The sequence below is a fragment of the Choloepus didactylus genome, chromosome 3 (genome assembly GCF_015220235.1).
Source record: "Choloepus didactylus isolate mChoDid1 chromosome 3, mChoDid1.pri, whole genome shotgun sequence".
Lineage (NCBI taxonomy): Eukaryota > Metazoa > Chordata > Mammalia > Pilosa > Megalonychidae > Choloepus > Choloepus didactylus.
The window spans coordinates 101,853,615-101,873,783 of NC_051309.1; the positions used below are offsets into that span (position 1 = coordinate 101,853,615).

The following is a 20,169-nucleotide window of genomic DNA, read 5'->3' on the forward strand; positions in this document are numbered from 1 at the left end:
ATAAATTGCCCAGGTAACACATCTAGTAGAGTTGGGATTCAAACTGAAGCTAATTGGAGCCCTTATTCAGCTGTTTTGTTAATTTTAGGAGCCATGTTTTGAGAAAGACCTTAACAACCAGAGCAAGCCCAGAAGATAGTAGCCAAGTTAAAGCGGTCTGAAAATCACATTTTATGAGGATTGGATGAATAATCTTGGCATGCTTCACCTGGAGAGGAGACAAAATGAACTAACAGGCACATGATACTCATCCTCAAATATTGCATGGACCTATTCTGACTAGCTCCAATGTACAGAAACTTATGTGAAATTTATGGCTGTAAAAGGGAGGCTATGCCTTCCTATTATTATGCGTAAAGGCACCCCGGAGAACTCTTTTGTTGTTCAGATGTGGCCTTTCTCTCTCTAAGCCCAAATCAACAAATAAATTCATTAAATCACACCCCCCCAACACCGGACATGACTCCCAGGAAAGTGAATCTCCATAGCAATGTGGGACATGATTCCCAGAAATGAGCCTGGCCCTGGCAGTGAGGGATTGAAAATGCCTACTTGACCAAAAGGGGGAAAAAAGAAAGGTAACAAGCTGAGGTCACAGTGGCTGAGAGATTCCAAATAGAGGCGAGAGCCTATCCTGCTAAGATACCCCAAATGGCCACAGTTTGCCATGCCCTTACCAAAAGTAGTCCCCAAATACCTAGGTCCCTACCTGAGATTCTGTAAAAGATTTACTCGCTAAGTTTTATCTTTCAAAAACTTGAATCTACCAGAGTATTCCTAAAGTTGACACCCTTTTTCAATATGAACAAGTTAGGGTAGTCTCTGCCTAGACACTCCTGAAGATTGAGAAAGTGATTAAATGAGAGGAAGGGGTAGCAACAAACCTGATAGGATTTAACAAAGGATTACAAATACTGAATCTTTATATGATTTTTTTTTAGTTGCTGGAGTATCAAAGTAGCTAGAAGGAAATAACTGAAAAGGTGGAACATAACATTCTTTGAAATTTGCTCTATAGCTACTCATTAAATTTTACTTTGAAAGTTATAAGGAAATAACCAAAATTGTGGATCTGTAAACCAAAATATTCTTTGATATTTGCTCTCAAACTACTTGTTAAATCATACTTTTAAAGTTATCACTGTTATATATATATGTTAAAAAAAGGATACAGTCACATATATCCTTACAAGAAGAGGAAATTTGGACACAGATACAGACAGCAAAGAAAGAAGCCCAGTGGAGATGTTGACAGAGATTGGAGTGATGCATCTACAAGCCAGAACATAAAAGATTACTTGCTAACACCAAAAGCTAGAAGAGGCAAGCAAGGATTCTCCTCCACAGATTTCAGAGGGAGAATGGCCCTGCTGACATTGATTTTGGGCTTCTATCCTCCAGAATGGTGAGACAATAAATTTCTGTTGGTATTTAAAAAAAAAAAAAAAAAGCAATAGGAAGGTTATAGAATCTAAAAGACAAATTCATAAAACGTAATGATAAATCAATGGTTTTGGACTCATAATGTATAAATATGTAATTTATGACAGGAACTACATAAAGGTGAGGGGATAAAATGGTATAGGCACATAAGTTACGTGTGCTATTGAAGTTGTTAAGTTGGTATCAAAGCAAACAAGATTATTGTAGATTCAGGGTGTTAAATTTGTCCCATGGATAACCACAAAGAAAATATCAGAGAATATGCAAACTCCTAGAGACAGAAAGTAGAGTATAGTTACCAGGGGTTGGGGACAGGGACAATGGGGACTTAATGCAAAATGAGTGTAGGGATTCTGTCTGAGGTGAAGGGTAAGTTATAGTACTGGATGGTGGTGAGGGTACTGTAACGATGTGAAGGTGATCAATCCTACTGAATGGCATGTTTGGGAGGGATTGGGAGGAAAAGATTTATATTGCATATATGTTCCCACATTTAAAAAAAAAGAAAGAGAAGCTAAAGAGATATTTACAATTAAATGCAATACTTGACACTGGATGAGATCTAAGAAGGGAGGAGAAAAGGCTCAAAAGGAAATTATTGAGACATAAGGAAAAAATTGGAATATAGAATATAAGATTTATATCAGTATTAAATTTCTTGAACTTGATAACTGTACTTTATGTGATTACGTAAGTGAATATCCTTGTTCATAGGAAATGTAATGGAAGTATTATGTGTTCAAGGATTATGGTGTGTGCAGAAAATAGATGATAGATTAGATAGATGAGAAATAGGTAAGATAGATAGACGATAGATAGATAAATAGAAAGAAAGAATGATCAGCAAAGGCAGCAAAATATTAAAATTGGTGGATCTGGGGATCTGGAGGGGGGTAAGGGTAGTTGGAGTTCTCTGTATGGGGTTTGTATTATTTTTTAACTGTCCTATAAGTTTGAAATTATTTCAAAATAAAAAGTTTTAAAAAAAGTAATAGGAAAGTAAAAGGAGGTGGCAAGCTTTAACTCACTATGAAGGATAACTTCGTTAGCTTTAGAACGATTGACCATGGAATGTGTTTTCTTGTGAGATGGTAAGCCTTCAGCCACTGGCAGTGTTCCAGCAAGCTTGAGATAATTGCTTACAGCTGGAACATTGAGCTGATTCTAACAAGATGAAATTTAAGAAGACAAATGCTAAGTGCATCATTTGGTTCCAGAAAAAAAATAACTTTAGGGTTGTTGGAAGTGCGACTTCACAGGAGCACCTGCTAAAAAGCTTTAGAGAATTTAGTGACACTGTCTCTGGAGCTTCAGTGTGATACGGCTGCCAAAATAGCTACTGTGGTCTTAATATAATGTGTTAGTATATCATCAGCTTTTGATAGAGGGAAAGTCTCATTCTGCTCAGTGCTGCTCTTGTGCCTGGAGAATAGTGTTTGCCAGGGGGCACCATGTGTTTTAAATGTCAGACACATGAGCTTGGTCAGAGGGCACCCACTTGGGTGGTGTATTAGTTTCCTGTAGCTGCTGAAACAAGGTACAAAATACTGGGTGGCTTAAAACAACAGAAAGTTATTTTCTCAGCTTTGGAGGCTAGAATCAGAAATCAAGGTTTTGACCGGATATGCAAGCCACGAGAAGACAGATTTCAATTATGTATAAGGAAGAAGAGTCTTTTAAAAGTTTGCCTCCCCACTGGGGGAGGGATGCAATCAACATAAGCTAGACCGTAACAACAGAATCATTGTATTATGCTTCCTTTAATGCAACAAAAGCGATATACCAAGGTAAATGCAGAGAAGAGGAGGGGATGGGGAGACATGTTAGACACTTGACATTGGTGGTGTTGTCTGACTCTTTACTCTACTTTGATTTTTTTTTTAATTCATTTTTATTGAGATACATTCACATACCATGCAGTTCTACTTTGATTTAAGGTTACCTTTCCTTTTGCTACTTCCTAGCTGTCATTTTTTTTCCTCTTTCTCTTGCCTCTCTATCTTCTTTGACTCTCCCTCCTGCCTTGTGGAAGAAATGTAGATGCCCTTATATAGATAGTGGTGAAGGTGGTGAACACATAAATATGTGACCATACAGAGAACCATCGATTGTTTACTTAGGATGGAATGTGTGGTGTGTGAACAAAACCATCTTAAAAAAAAAATGGGTTGATGACAAAACCTCAAGGGCAATATACTGAGTGGAATAAGCCAAACACATAAGGACAAATATTGCAGGGTCTCACTGATAAGAACTAATTATAATATGTAAACTCATAGACATGAAATATAGGGTACCAAGCTATAGGACAAGGCTTAAGAATGGGGAGTGGTTGCTTAGTATGAGCAGAATGTTCAACTAGGATGAACTTAAATGTTTGGAAATGAACAAGGGTGTTGGTAGCAAGATGTGAGAATAACTAACAGTGCCGAATGGTGCATGAATGAGGTGGAAAGGGGAAGCTCAGAGTCATATATGTCACCAGAAGGAAAGTTGGAGGTCAAAAGATGGGAATGTATAAAACTGAATCCTATGGTGGGCAGTGTCCATGATTAACTGTACAAATATTAGAAAACTCTTCCATGAACCAGAACAAATATATGACAATACAACTAGAAGTTAATAATAGAGGGGCATATAGGGAAGAAATATATACCTATTGCAAACTATATACTACAGTTAGTAGTATTTCAACATTCTTTCATAAACAGTAGCAAACGTACTATACCAACACTACGAGTCAACAATTGAGGGGGGTTGATTAGAGATATGGGAGGATTCGAGTTTCCCTTTTTTTTTCCTTTTTACATCTTTCACTTTATTTCTTGTCTGGAGTAATAAAAAGTTTCTAAAAATTGAACAAAAATTAAGTGTGATGATGGATGCACAGCTGTATGAGGGTACCAGGGGCAACTGATTGTATACTTCGGATCTTTGGATAATTGTATGGTATCTGAACCATCCCAATAAAAATTAAAAAAAAAAAAAAAAAAGGAAAATAACAGAGAATATACAAGCTCAGAGATAAAAATTAGAGTACAAGTCGCCAGAGGTAGGAGACACAGGGATTGGGAAGTTAAATGCATAATAGGTGCAAGGTTTCTGTTTGGGGAGATGGGGAAGTTTAGCAATGTAAGGTGATGAGGGTACAGCAATATTGTGAATGTGATTAATCCCATGCTTGGGAGCGGATCTACATATAATCTTTGTAGGTATGACTTAATTCACTAAAAACAAAACCTTCTAAATGCAAGGTGGTATCTAGGATTGGATCCTGGAACAGGAAAAGGGCATTAATGAGAAGACTGGTAAAATCTGAATAAAGTCTGGAGTTTAATAGTAATATACTAATGTTTATCTCTTAGTTTTGACAAATATTCCATATTTTATGTAAGATGTTAAAATAAAGGGAAATGGGATGATGGGTATATGAAAACTGTTTATCTTTGCAATTTTTCTGTAAATATAAAATTATTCCAAAATAAAAAGTTTATTAAAAGAAAAAAAAAAAAAGTTTGCCTCCCTTCTGTTTTCTCTGTTTTTTCCTAGAATTTCATTCAGAATTTGGACCTCCTTAACCAACTCATCCTCATGTTTCCCTATCTTTCTTCTCCTCTCTTCCCTTTCTTTGTCCGATTATTCTAATTTCTGGGTGGGTTTTGTTTTTGTTTTTGTTTTTTTAATTCTCCATCATTTTATGTGGGTTTTTTTGGTATTGTATTTTTTATTTTCAGAGACTCTTTTTGTCTGAATGTTCCTTTCTACAGCATCTAGTCCTTGTTTCATGTATAGATTATCTTCTCTTTTATCTTTGAGGATTTTATAATCTTTTGAAGCTTTCTTCACCCTACGTCATCTTGGTTTCCTCAGACTTTCTTTTTTTTCTTTTCCTTCTTTTTTGTTTGTCTGTTCATATTAGAGATGTTCTCAGTTATCTATTGATGATTGGCATGCCACTCCTGTATTTAAGGACAAAGGAATAAGAGTTAACTGGAAGCTCCAAGTGCATAGGGTTGCTTGCAACTGACAGGGCTGGGCCATTTTATTAAAGTGCTCATTGGTTCAGTAACTGTTAGACATTTCTCTTGGGCTGGTCAGCTTCCACTGAGAAAATTTCTCCAATTTCCTGCCTGAGGCATATCAGCTTGGCTGCAGAATTCTGATTGTAAAGGGGAGGGAGTGGTGGGTCTCTCCATTTACTTTGTAGGCTTCTATTTAATTCCATCTGCCCTATACCATTACGTACTCAGACATGCCTGAGTCCCAGAATCTCTGGTCCATTCTCTCCTAAGAATAATCACCATGCTTCATCTAAGGAGAGGAATGATCTAAGGAGAGGAATAATCATTGCTTCTTCCCGTTATTTCAGTCAATCCTCTATCAGCTCAGAGCTATCTGTTGATTTACCTATTCCTGAGCCTTTTGGGGGATCTCTGCAGTCATTCAGCTCATCTTCTCCTCCTCCAGGCTTATGTTTGAGCTTCACTGGTGTACTACGTCACTTTACCATTCTTTGACCTGCTTTATAGCTTTCAAAATTTTGTGCTGTCATATTCAAGTTTGATTTATTGGTCCTTGTGGGGTTTTGCCTTTAAAAAATACTTTATTATAAAGTTTTTAGGGGAGAAAAAGGTGTAACTACATGCCTACCAGATCTGACCAGGAAGAAATTTTTAATAGAAATATCTAATGATGAAATTTGTTGACTGGAGATTCTAGCAGAGGCAATCTCATAGAGTTTCAAACACTAGAGAAAATTGTTCAGTTGGGTGGGAGATTAAACTAGATAACATTTATAGTAGAAATGACCTCCCAATATCTATCTTCCCTTTTGTTCTCAAAAGTAACAAAATCCTGGATTTTTAGCTGTGAAAATAACCATCTACAGTAAAGGCTATGTTCCCAGCTTCCCTTGCAGTGAGGTGTGACCATGTGACTAAATTCTTGCCAAGGGAGTGTAACAAGAAGTGATATGTGCAGCTTCCTGGCCATGCTGTTAAAAGGAAGGGTTGTGCACTCCTTTCCCCTTTCACATTTCCAGTAAGCTGGAATGTGGAAGGAGTGTGAACTACTTTATACTGTGTAGATAAGGCAACCTACTAGAGGTAGCAGATCAACAAGAAAAAGGGAGCCTAATCTTTGACAACTTCAAGGAGCAGAACTATCATACCCACTTGGACATTTTATGCAAAAGAAATAAAATTCTATCCTCTTTGAGCTACTTTTATGTTGGGTCTCTATTAAAGCATTTGAAACTATATCCCAATCATCACAACCCTAAGAATCTATGAAAATATTGAAAGATTGCAACAATTCTATTTTTTTGGTCTTTTTATAATTTCTCTTTATTGATATTCTCTATTTGATGAGGCATTTTCATGATACAATTTTTTTTTTTTAAATACAGTTTTATTGAGATATATTCACATACCCTACAGTCAGCCACAGTGTACAATTATTCACAGTTCCATAAAATAATTGTGCATTCAATGCCAGAATCAATTTTTGAATATTTTCCTTAATTCAAAAAAAAATAAAAATAAAAGTAAGAAAGAACACCTAAAACATCCACCCCCCATCCCATCCTATTTTTCATTTAGTTTTTGTCCCCATTTTCCTACTCATCTGTCCATGCACTGGATAAAGGGAGTATAGGCCAAAGGTCTTCACAATCACATTGTCACACAGTGTAAGCTACATAGTTACACAGTTGTCTTCAAGGATCAACACTACTGGGTTGCAGTTCTACAGTTTCAGGTATTTCCTTCTAGCTATTCCAGTACACTAAAAACTAAAAAGGGATATCTATATGGTGCCTAAGAATGCCCTCCAGAGTGACCTCTTGACTCCATTTGAAATCTCTCACCACTGAAATGTTGGCTTCCCCCTATTGGTCAAGAAGATTTTCTTAATCCCACAATGCTGGGTCCAGGCTCATCCCTGGGAGTAATGTCCCACATTGCCAGGGAGATTTACACCCCTGGAGTCATGTCCCATGTAGTGGGGAGGGCAGTGAGTTCACCTGCTGTGTGGGCTTAGAGAGTGAGAAAGGCTACATCTGAGCAACAAAGAGGTTCTCTGGGGGAGACACTTAGGCACAATTATAAGTAGGCTTAGCCTCTCCTTGGCAGTAACAAGCTTCATAAGGGTAAGCCCCAAGATTGAGGGCTTATCCTGCTAAATTGTTAGTTCTCAATGTTTATGAGATATCAGCAATAAGCAAGGTTAGGAAGTCCAACATTTCTGCATTTTTCCCAAGTTCCTCAGGGGGCCCTGCAAATATAGTTTTATTTTCTGTCCAAATTACTTCAGGATGTTTTGGGATTTCATACTAACGTGTACAAACCTGCTATATCTCACTTCCTAGTCAAAGTTCCATGTAATTATGGTGTTTGAATAAACTGACCATACAAGTTAAATTATTTGGTTTGCTGAAAAAAAATACAGATCCTGCACCAAATAAACATCTCTTCCCTTGGTCTCATACAGAACTTGATGTTTTAAAACACAGTGCAATATTGTCTTTTACCCTTTGTTCTGATCTGCCTTAGTCCTAACCAGATCTGCTTCACTCATATCTCTAATTGAAGTCTGAAGTCTTTTTCAGCTTTTTTAACAGTCACTGTATGAGCTAATACTGACATTCATAGCTGCCGAGCTCTAGCTCTGAGTTTAAGGTGTCACACAGATACTCAAAGTTACAGAGACCAACCAGGTTACACACAAAGAGCCCAGAATCTCAGAATTTAGAGATAACCATTACAACTCAGGAATAGATATGACTGCTGTAAGAGCTTGCAGTCTAGGCACCATTACACTAAGCTGTGCTCTAAGATTCAATTCTAAGTTTACATGTTATAGTTAGTCCATATTAGTGAGGCATTATAATGTTTGTCTTTTCATTTCTTGTGTACTTCACTAAAAATGCTGTCTTCAAGATCCATTCACCTAGTTGCACCTCACAGCTTCATTCCTTCTTGCAGCTGCTCAACATTCCACTGTATGCATACACCACAGTTCACCATTCTATTCATCTGTTGATGTACCCTTAGGCCACCTCCATCCATTGCAAATCTTGAATACTGTCACCATGAACATCAGTGTGCAAATGTGCAATAACACATTAAAATATCAAAATGTGCAGGTCTCCACAAAAGATTACAAAACATACAAAGAAACAGGAAGAGGTGGCCAATGCAAAGGATAAGATTAAAGCATTAGAAACTATCAAAGAGGAGGTCTAGACCTGGGACAAACCAAACATTTAAGACAGGGCCCTAAATATGCTCAAAGAACTAAAAGATAACATGGACAAAGAACGAAAAGAAATCAGGAAAACAATAAATGAACACAAAAGAATATCAATATAGAGATGGAAATTTTGAAAAGAACCAAACAGAGCTCAAGACCACAGTAACAGAAATTTAGAATTTCCTAGAGCGATTCAATAGGAGATTGGAGCTGGCAGAAGAAAGAATCAGAGAACTTGAAGATAGAACTATTGAAATCCTCCAGAAAGAAGAAAGAATGAAGAAGCAGAAAGAAGAAATAATGAAGAAAAGTAAACAGAGCCTGAGGAACCTGTGGTATACCATAAATGAGGGAACAGAGTCATATAGGAACATAGTTTATATACACTAATGTAGTTAAGCTGGTATAAATTAAATGAGATTGGTATAGATTTAGAATTTTAAATTTCAGGCTTGTGGTAGCTACAAAGAAAATATTGGAGAATATGCAAGTCCATAGAGACAGAAATTAGAGTACAGGTTGCAGGGATGGGGACTCTCAGAATGGGGATTTAATGCATAATGGATGCAGGGTTTCTGTTTGGGGAGATGGGAAAGTTTTACTACTGGAAGGTGGTGAGAGTATTGTAATATTGTGCATGTGATTAATCCCTTCAAATGGTATAAGTGGTTGAGATGGGACGGTGTATGATGTGTGTGTGTTCCCACCGTTAAAGAAAAAAAAAAAAGAGGAAGAGCAACTAAAGAGGCAATGACAATTAAGTGCAATACATGATCCTAGAACTTGATAACTGCAACTTCAAAGGGTTACATAAGTGAATATCCTTATTTTTAGGAAATGTACATGGCAGTGTTAAGTATTCAAGGATCTTGATGTATACAAGCTACACTCAAGTGTTCTGAAAATAGATTGATAAATAGACAGAGATATGGATAGACAGATAAAATGGTATGACAAAATGTTAAAACTGGTGGATCTGGGTATCTGGGAGAGAGAAGTATGTGTGACAATTCTCTGTATGGGGTTTGTATGATTTTTGTTAACTGTACTATAAGTTTGAAAGAATTTCAAAATAAAAAGTTTAAAATTTTTTGCACTTTCAATAATTTTTAAATTTTTTGCACTTTCAATAATTAATTTTTGCTTAGTATTTATAGGTTACATGACAGGTATCTAGAGGATGACTTCCAACTTACTGTTGTTTGTTCAATGTGATAATATTTCTCTATTCCCTAGTGCTCTAAGTGCTAGGTAGCATCTTTTCATTGAGTTGCCAGCCCAATGTCAATTTGCTCTTTTCCTCCAATTAAACAGATCCCAATTTTGTCCATGTATATACCTCTCTCTCCTACAGTCACATGCCTCATGAAAATGGAGCCCATCCCCAACTCCAGAGCACACCTGATTGTTCTAGGTTCATGTCCCCTTTCCAGTGACTGGGTCAGAAATAGATTTGTGACTCAACTTAAGCCAGTGAGACATGAGAAGTATGCTAAGATCTTCTGGGAAATTTTTCTCCATTCTTCTGGAAGCACTTATGGAAGAAGTCCTCTCTCTCTCTTTCTCTTTGTCAGTCATCCTCTCAATGCTGCTTCTTGAAGCTGTGAGGATGGAACTGAAGCAAGCATCTTGCTACCAGCCTGAGGAAATGGATAAAGCCATTCTTAGACATTTGCCTTAATTCTGGCTTTTCGGCTATATGATACAAATTATTTCCTTATTACCTAAGCAGTTGTGAGCTTGGATTTCTGTTAAAGCGGTGTAACTGTCAAAACTTAATAGATATCTGTAAAGTACCCTATACCTATCACACTCAATTGTCAGGAATACTGGCTTCAGTATTCCTCCATTCCAGCTCTTCTGCCAAAGCTTCTTATTGGTTTATCTTTATATTCTTTTTCTGTGATGCTTGTTTTTCTTACTTCTAGTAGAAAATTTGCTGGGTCACATAGCATTTATTTAATTTGGCTGAACAGCTACTTCTCAATTTAAAGCCAAATGAAATTAAAAAACAAGACCACCACACACACACACACACACACACACACACAATATCTTTATGTTTCCATTTCCCTGACAAAACACAAAAAGTTCTGGAAGGATCCTTTCCCCCATTTCATGAGCTATTACTTTTGCTACTTACTTGATTTGATTTCAGGCCAGTCAGCTAGTTCTATTCTGTGATCTTCATATTCTATGTCCAAATATGCAAATATGTAGCGAATAATTTCTGCTCTCCCCCTCATATTAAAATAAGTGAGTTTGTAGTTCGGCATGGTGTGATTCTGGAAAGAGAAAAAGGGAGGTATTATTTTAACAACCCTCAAGAGGGGTCTCAACATTTTTCTTTTGAGTCTTTTTGAAAACTTTATAACATCTTTTGAGATAATGGGAGTTATTAGAAGATAGTCAAAACCATAGTTATAAATCACTATGCTAATAACATACAAGAAAGACTTCGTAGAAACAAGATCACGACTCTTTCTCTCAGTACTAGCTGGAACATTCCAGTGAAATAACTAAATTCAAATTTTATTATGAAAAAGACCAGATTGAGAGTGCAGCCACACTTCGACATTCAGGGGATGGAGTAAAATACTTTCCATTTTAAGATGTTTTTGCCCTGCCTTTTGTATTTTTGCCCTGCCTTTTGTAGTTTGTAACGTGTGGCATTTGACACTTTTGTTTTGTTTTGTTTTGTTTTGTTTCGGTGATACAGCTCAGAGTTTGTGAGGAAGTGGGGCAGGGGTTGGGTAGGGGACCTTGCCAACTTGTCTTCCTCACCCTTCCTCCAGCAGTGGCTCTTCCCACTAGCAATCAAAGCATTCCCCTTTTCTCTCTTAGTGCATCCATGCTGATGGATTTGATTGGATTACTTGCATGGCACAGACACATCCCAGCCTAGGAAGGGTCAGGGGTGAGTATATTCCTGCTTGCCTTCTCTGAGGGAAGAAAGCAAACACCTTGCCGTTTCAGAAAGTTTGCTAATACTGGTTGTAGTCAGATATAGATCATTATAATTTAGTAAGATTTCCATTCTGTGATTGGTTCGCTTCATTTCCATTGTGGAAAAGCAGTTCCTGATTTTTAAGCACTTATAGTGGAATGTATTGTAATTTTACAGTGATCAGGCAACTGAGAAAGAAACATTTTCATTTGAAATTCAGTTCTACCACTCAATAGCTGTGTATCTCTGGGCTGGTTAACACTATCTCTCTATAATTCAAAGCCCCTTTTTTATAAATAGGGGTACGAATATGAATGTGGTAATTCATGAGGGAATGCAAGTAAAGCATTTAGCACAATACTAAACACTTAATAATTATTAGCTATTGATAATAATAGCTCTTGTCCCATTGAATGCAGAATAGTAAAACTAAACAATGTAGTAATTAAATGAATAAAAATAATGTCATGATAATTATTTCTTTAATTGCTGGGATTAAATAGTTTATTCCCTAATAAGGAAGTATTTCAAAGAATATTACTGGAATATTAAATAAAAAGAAACGTTGGGCTCTAGTCTCAAAAACAAAGTTCCATCTGAAATCATATTACATAAAAAGTCCAACACAAATCATAAAACTCTAGATTGCAAAATTCAGACTTAAAGTTGATGCATTTACATAATCTGTCTGTGTGGAAGATCTGGAAATAACTGTCTGGTTGCCTATTAGACCCTCTTGGGATCCAGGAAATGATGGTGATGGCAATTTGTAGTGAATCCATTTCTCTGCCCCCTGGTTTTCCATGTCCAGATGTTGTGGAGTGGATGTGGTCACCTTGTGGGAAAAAGAGCCGCCTCTAATCATTTCTTGTCCTGCCCCCACTTCTGTCAGCAGTCCAGTCCCCAGTCAAGAGAAATATGGCACATACTACACATGTTAATATGCAGGCAATGTTCTCTATAGAAAGAATTGACTAGAGTAACTTAATGAATATTCCAAAATTTACAGCCCCTAATTCCTTTGGGGGAGAAACATGCATACTAGGAGTTCAAATCTGAGGGACTAAATTAAGTGTCCATTCAAACAATGGGACTGTTTTCTAAGTTATTTAGAAATGTTGTGCCTAGAAATAAGTAGTATCAGGAAAGATATGAGAGCACAAAAATAACAAACAGTAAATTAAAAAATGTCAAGTAATAAGATTCCTTCTGGAAAACATTTTATGTTATCATAGTTAAGGGATCATTCTTATCTATGAAAGGAAAACCATAATTGTTATAATTCTTTAATATTTCCTTTACACCTCAAAAAATAAAAACCTTCAGAGTGGAAAAAGTATGATAATTACAGTTTCCATTTGAAAAGCATTTTTATATAAACTTGTTATTGGTTTTTGCTGTCATAGGGCAATTCTTCCACAGCACCAAAAAAAACTGTATATGTTCCTTATAAATACTATATGTATGTACAGATTCATACGTATCGATTTTGACCAGCATTAAAATTAAACATATCACCTTTTTACATTTGGTCAAAGAGCACATAAATATCGATATGTACCCCCTCAATTCTGAATGAAAACAAAGCTTTCTTCATTATTGTTAATTTATAAAATCATGCAATTTTATATTGTATTTCACTCAAGTAAAGAAGTTTAAAAATTCTTAGCATAGGTTGGTATATCTGTATTTCTTTGCAAATATATCTTTAAATCTGAGATTTGGCACAGATCCATGAACATTTGACAAATATTTATCTTTCCTTCTAGAACATCCTCCTAAAAGCTGTAATTCATTAATGAAGCTGTACTTTCACATCGCATTCCTGTAATTACTTGCCTAATTATGTTTTCTACTGAACTCTACTGATCCCTGCAGCTACAAAATTCCAAATCTGAAGACTTTTTCTTTTATTAGAGCAGTTGCAGTTTTACAGAAACATTATTCAGAATTTGCGGAGTTCCCATATACCCCCTCCCCACACACAATTTTCCCTATTATTAACATTTTGCATTAGTGTGGTAACTTTGTTACAGTTGATGAAACAATATTATAATTATATTATTAACATAGTGTACATGAGCATTCACTCATTGTGTTGGCCGCTCTATGGGTCTCTTAAAAATTTTTATTCTGGTAACACATATATAACCTAAAATCTTCCAGTTTAATTACTTTCAAGTATACAAATAGTTTTGATTACATTCACAATGTTGTGCTACTATCACCACCATCCATCACCAAAACTTTTCCATCACCCCAAATAGAAACTGTGTACTGACTAAGCATTAACTCCCAATTCTCCACCCCCACCCCTGCCCCTGGTAACCTGTAATCTGATCAAACTTAAAGACTTTTCTTTTTCAGTGTTTATGTGCATATTTTTATAACACGAAAAATAAGTAAAAGCAATTGCAGTTTAGAAACATTTATTGAGTCCCAAAATCCTGCATATATTTCATAAAGTTTTTGCATAAAATTAACAGAAGGAATTCCAAGTAAATGTTTCTCCTGTCTTTGAAAACAGATAAGGACATTTACAATAAGTGCTGAAGGAAATTGTAGTGGATATTGTATAGAAAAATATATTTTCCTTTTATTACATTGAGCAGTGCGTCTATGTTACAATAACCCCACTTTGTTAATGCCTTTATATCAAAAGCATGATGGCCTAAAAGGGTGAAGGTGAAATGTTACCAAGGGGTGCAGTGAAGAATAAACTCAAGGGCTGGAGCAGGTGGATGGTAGAAGGGAACGTGTGGCTTTGGAGGCATTCCTGCCACTTACTATCTGAGCAGTCTTGAACAAGTCAACTAACTGTTTCTAGCTTTCGTTTCCTCACCTCTAAAATAGTAATGGAAATAGTGCATGTAAAGCATCAAAACAGTGCCTAACACATAGTATGTGTTAACGAAGGAAGGAAGGAAGGAAGGAATGAAAGAAGAAAGGAAGAAAAGAAGGAAACCAGGAGGAAAAGAAAGAGGGAGGGAGGAAGGTAAGGAGGAAGGAAAGGTTAGGGAGGGTTCCTACCCTAGTGAAGTTTATAGCCCAGCTTTGTTTGATTTGACTGGAATATGCCTCTTAAGATCATATTCTTTGATAAAACCATCCTTCTTCAAGCACATAAAAATGAAAAAGAAAATATAAAAAGAAAAATATACAATTAAGCTTAAAAGGAAAACAAATATCACCTGGACCAAAGTGAACAGAAATGAAATGAATAAAATGCAATGAGCAAGATCCCAAGTTCTGTAGTAAGCAGTGGCCAACCAGGAGTTTAGTTCCTTCAAAATAAAGGAGAGTAAATGTTCTCCAAACAAGATGGGAGACTGGAAGTATTCACTGCTTGAAACCAGGGCCTGGCAGCTGATCTATAAATTTTAAAAATGGTCAAATATTCTAACCTCTAGCAAAATGATAATGAGAAAAAAATATGAGAAGTTGAAAATTCTATTACAAATAATAAGGGTTCATGACAGCAGATAAGATCAATATTTTTAAAATCATAAGCTAATACTAAAAATAACTTTGTCAATACATTTTGACACTTAAATCAAATGTAAACATGTTGATAAACCAAAAACCTACATTTAACGATACCAGTAAAGAAATTGAATTGGTAGTTAAGTTATACCTGTAAAAGAAACCAGGCCTAGATGGTTTTACACGTGAATTTTATTTAATCTTCAAAAGAAAGGCAGTCCTTATCTTTTACAAATAGTAAAAAAGAAAGGAAAAATGTAAAAAGTCAATGATGTTAAAAGAGGAAAATAATACACTATTCTTCTTATAAGCATAGAGATAAACATCTTAAATAAATTATTAGCTATTCAAATTTATGTGTGTGCAAAAAGAAATAAAATGTAATGGCAAGATAGGATTTATGCCATGAATGCAAGATGTTTCAACATCAAAATATCCTTCTATAGAATGCTCTTTATTAATAGATTAAAAGAGGAAAATCATACTATCATCTCAATAGATGCTAGAAAAAGCATTTATAAAATTCATCATTCATTTGTGATGAAAACTAACAGCAAAAAATTAAAAATTAAAACCCTTTTAGCAAACTGGGAGTATAAGAACGCTCCCTTAACTTGATAAAGTCTCTACAAAGAACTTAGAGAAACATCATACATAACCGTGAACTAAGAGGAGCATTTTTTTAAGAATCCTACTCCTACCCTACTAGTCAGCATAGCCCAGGACAGCCTAGCTAATTCAATGAGGAAACAACAATAAATAAGGAATGTAGGGAAGGAAAAGGAAGAGACAAAACTGTCCTGTGACTGAAATGATTGTCTGTATTCTAAATCCAGCTCTACAGATAAACCTTATCCTAAATTTCACATGGAAATGCTATGGGTCAAAAATAGCCAAGACAAATTAAAAGAGCAGATGGGAGGATTTGACCTATCAGATAGCAAGACATACAAATAGCCTTGTAATTAGAGTTGTTTGATATTGGTGCATAGAGTCTCAAAACAGAACTACACATATATGACAGATATAATATTACAGTGGGGACACAGGGGACTGGACTAAAATGGTTCTGAGACAAAAGAGGAAAATAAATATAATTTGATCACAACTTCAAATCAAACACAGAAAGACCATCTGGTTGGATTATAGGACCTAACTGTGACTTGACAGTTTTAGGAAAATTCCACTGTCATGCTGGCCTGTTATTTCCTGTTAGCTTCATCTTTGAAGCTAACATGGCTGTTCTGGGTTAAGAATCCCAAACAGGGTGTGCATGAAAGCCATATATATTTCCTGAAATGATACTGAAACAAGAAGTTAAAAAAAAAAAAAAAAAAAAAAAAGATTGGGTTGCAGATCTGTATACCTAAAACTAACCACTGACTTCCTTTTACTTCAAAGAAAGTCACGTCAAGTTCCTGATTCAGCAGATAGATGAAAACCCCATTTAAAATTATGTTGGAAAAAAAAAAGATATATGGTTTCTCAAAGAACGTATGAATGGGTGTTAATAAACACTCTAGACAGAAACTTCAACATATGCACTCTATGAATGTAGCTATTAAATGCTGAAAATTTACTTTTTAATGTATGCTAAACTTGTTTGGAAATTAAATGCTTTGCATGGGAAATAATAATGCTTTTTAAAAATTCTGTCTTGAGGACTTTCTGCTAGGTTTGTATCTTTTTTTACATTATATAACACTGATATATTTTAGCTGATAAAATACAAACTATCACTATGAAATCTATTTTTTTCCTAATTATTTTACTACATTTTACTATTATCAATGCTCTTGTGATATCTATCATTCCTGTATGATAGAAATCCTACAACCGTGTTCTACTGAATATATCTTCCCAACATTGTGTTCAGTGATTCTCAGAAATCAGCCATGGCTGGAGTATTTTCACCAAGGGAATCGGCAAATGTAAAAGAATTATCCTGCCATCCTCCCTGTCTCCCTCCCTCACTCCTTCCCTTCCTTCTTTCTTTTTGGAGAGCTTGTTGTTAAACATTTAGTAGCGTATCCTGAGAACAAGTATATTCCCACCCTCTAGGTGGGAAGGCATGGATTTTGCTAAAGCAGAAGGCAGCTACACAGGACCAGTTGAAGTCCATCCACATTTTACAGTATTTACTTCAGACAATTCACAATTGATATGGAAAAATTTAGAAACATATTCACTAAGCAAATCAGTTAAACATGAATGATTTAGTACAGCATAAAGGAATTTAGGGAATCACTTTGCCCTACATCCAGTAAGTGTGTGGGCTGAATGTGCTGGTGACCCCATCCTTTTTAACTAAGCCAATGTTCTATTTTGTATATTGCTGTCAGAACATGATAAAAAATAATCTCAAAAATTTCTCTTCCAGCAAGGTGACAATAATCCGAACTGAACCCTCTGGAGAAGGTGGCTAATATTTAATTGCTATATTACACATCTTAGTACAGATTTTAGTGTAATTTTGAAGGATAGGAAATTATAAAAATAAGGATATAAGTATTAATCATTTTACAACTCAATTCAAAACTTAAATGCTACTTGTCTTAATTTATTTTATTCATGGAAGTGTTGTGTGGCCTATTTGAGTTCTGGCTATTAAATAAAAGGTAACAGAAACATCAAATATACTTGAGAATTCCAGATACAGACACAGACACACACACACACACACACACACACACACACACACACACACACACACACACACAGAGTTAATAATGGTGCAATAATTTAAGAGTTTAAAGTATAAAAATAAAGGATTATTCGTGACTTTGCCAACAGTTCTTGTCTGCTACGTTTTACCTTGACCAGTAATAAACCTAGTGAAAACATAGTGGCATAGAGCTTAATATTTGCACTCCCATTGTACAGACGATGTTTGTTTGAAATGCAAAACTTAGATTCAGACATCAATCATGTAAGATTCTATTGTCTGCATAGGAACTTCTTGCATATATTAACATTAAATAACAACAATTTATTATCCCCTAACAGTGGTGGTAAACAGAAAACAAACAAACAAAAAAATGCTGATTCCCCTCATTCCCGTCATTTTACAGTTCCTCTATCCAGTTCTGGAAAAGAAAACAGGTTAGAGTTAAACTGTAAGACAACAGAGAAATATAAGAATATTTGTTAACCCAGAGAAGTATTGATTTCAAACACTGGATATTTAATTTTTTAATGGACATTATTTTTTTTAATTAAAGACGTAAGTTTACAGAAAACTCATGCAGAAAATACAGATTTCCATATACCCCAATCATACACAGTTTTCTCTCTTATTCACACTTTGCAATTGTAACTTCTATTACAATTGATGAAAGAATATTAATAATCCATAGTTTACATTAGGGTCCACTATGTGGTGTTAAAAACTTTTTTTCTAGTAACATATTTACAACCTCAATTTTCTCCTTTTAATGACACTCAAAAATATATTTCAGTGCTGTTAATTACACTCACAATGTTGTGCTACCATCACCACCCTCCATTACCAAAACTTTTCCATCATCCCAAACAGAAATTCTGTGCCAAATAAGCATTAATTTTGGTATTTAATTTTGAGTCAGTGCAAGCTGGGATCTCCATTTTCTTGTCAAAGAGCAACTCAATATCATTTTTAATGCTTGCCTCATATTAAAGCCAGAGCAAGAGGCATAATTGAGATATGCTTTGGGAACCATGAGTTCAAATTCTCAACCTGTGGTAAATCCCTACACTGTCTCTGAAACCCCTACACTGTCTCTGAAACCAAATGATATTAGAATGCAATTCTTGGCAAAACATATAGATGCTTCAACAAAATGTGCCATAAAAATGTAGGAAATATTACAAATAAAATCCATGAGCTTCAAAAATAGAAGGCAAAGAACTGTGAAACAAAATTCCCTTCTGCTTTACACATTGAAAAATTACCTGGGGAAATTCTGGAAGAAGTCACAAACTCTGATTAGGACAGGATTCTCCCTCCAGTATTTACTGTATTTTCTACATTAAAATCCATGTGAAGGGATCTTTTAAAATCACCTATACCTACACTTCTCTTAAAAATTAGCATTTGCTTTCTGCGTGGTCACTAACAAAGAGACTCTGGATGAGACAAGGTCTGAGTTTAATGGTGAAAATAGGTCACAACAGTGGCTCAGTCATACAGTAATAAAAATGTTTTTACATATAGTAATAAAAATTTTATTACGAGAGTAATAAAAATGAAACCCCAAAGGAAAAGTGAAGAACAGCTCATTTTTAAAAATCTATGTACAGTTCAATAATATCACTTACTTGTGCTGTATCTCTGTGCAGCCTCTAGAGTCTTCTATTCACTTGGATGTGACTGCACTTAAGTTTATATGAGTAAGTGATGGTGACAAGCCAAAGAGAGAAGAGGCGTCTTACTTCCACCTATGCCTCTTCCTTCATTTTCTTAGATAAAATATGTGTGCTGAACAGTTCAAGCCTGCAAAGACTTCTGGCTATTCTTTGCATTTTATGATATCTCTGTGCATGAATAACCCAAAATATTTGCATATAATCAGTAAAGTCAAAGTTATGGTTGCTTCATGTCCCAAAAGCTACATGTCATTTATTTTTAAAGTCTTAACCACAGGCACCTTTAAAATGAAAAAACTTGAGTACAATTAAATCCCCTTTACAGATATTCATGTGGCTAGCTTCCTCAATTCATTTGGTCTCCTCAGGAGCCGCTGCAGACCACCTCCTCACCAAACCCACCCCCAACAGTCCCACCCTTCACCCGCTTTATGTTTCTTCATTGCAGTGTCTGACACTTTAGTTGATTTTATTTGTTTGTTTTCAGTCTCCGCGACTAAGATGTAAGCTCCATAAGGGCAGGCATTTCATTGTCGTGTTTACACTTGTGTCCTCAGTATTAAGAAGTGTGACAGGCATGTAGGAGGCACTAATACATATTTGATGAATAGATTATCCTAATTGATATTTCCTCACAATTAACATTTTTACAAGAACTCTTTAAATTTTTGTGGCTGCTAGTATATTTCATTTCCACTCAT

At 35.6% G+C, this 20,169-nt stretch overlaps 1 protein-coding gene across 2 annotated transcripts in view; it reads right to left on the reverse strand.

Annotated features, from left to right (window-relative positions):
* The window catches only part of HPGDS (hematopoietic prostaglandin D synthase), a 79,053-nt gene extending 59,345 nt beyond the window's left edge, over positions 1–19,708 (reverse strand). Inside the window, exons 1-2 of one of the 2 annotated variants that reach the window (XM_037830273.1) lie at positions 19,421–19,708; positions 10,838–10,979 (exon numbers count right to left, since the gene is read on the reverse strand). In XM_037830273.1, the coding sequence (XP_037686201.1) occupies positions 10,838–10,970 (133 nt within the window). In that variant the 5' untranslated portion in view covers positions 10,971–10,979; positions 19,421–19,708. Of the gene's footprint in view, positions 1–10,095; positions 10,335–10,837; positions 10,980–19,420 lie in introns of those variants that run through there. The other variant, XM_037830274.1, reaches the window with a different exon arrangement.
* Between the last annotated feature and the right edge of the window lie 461 nt (positions 19,709–20,169).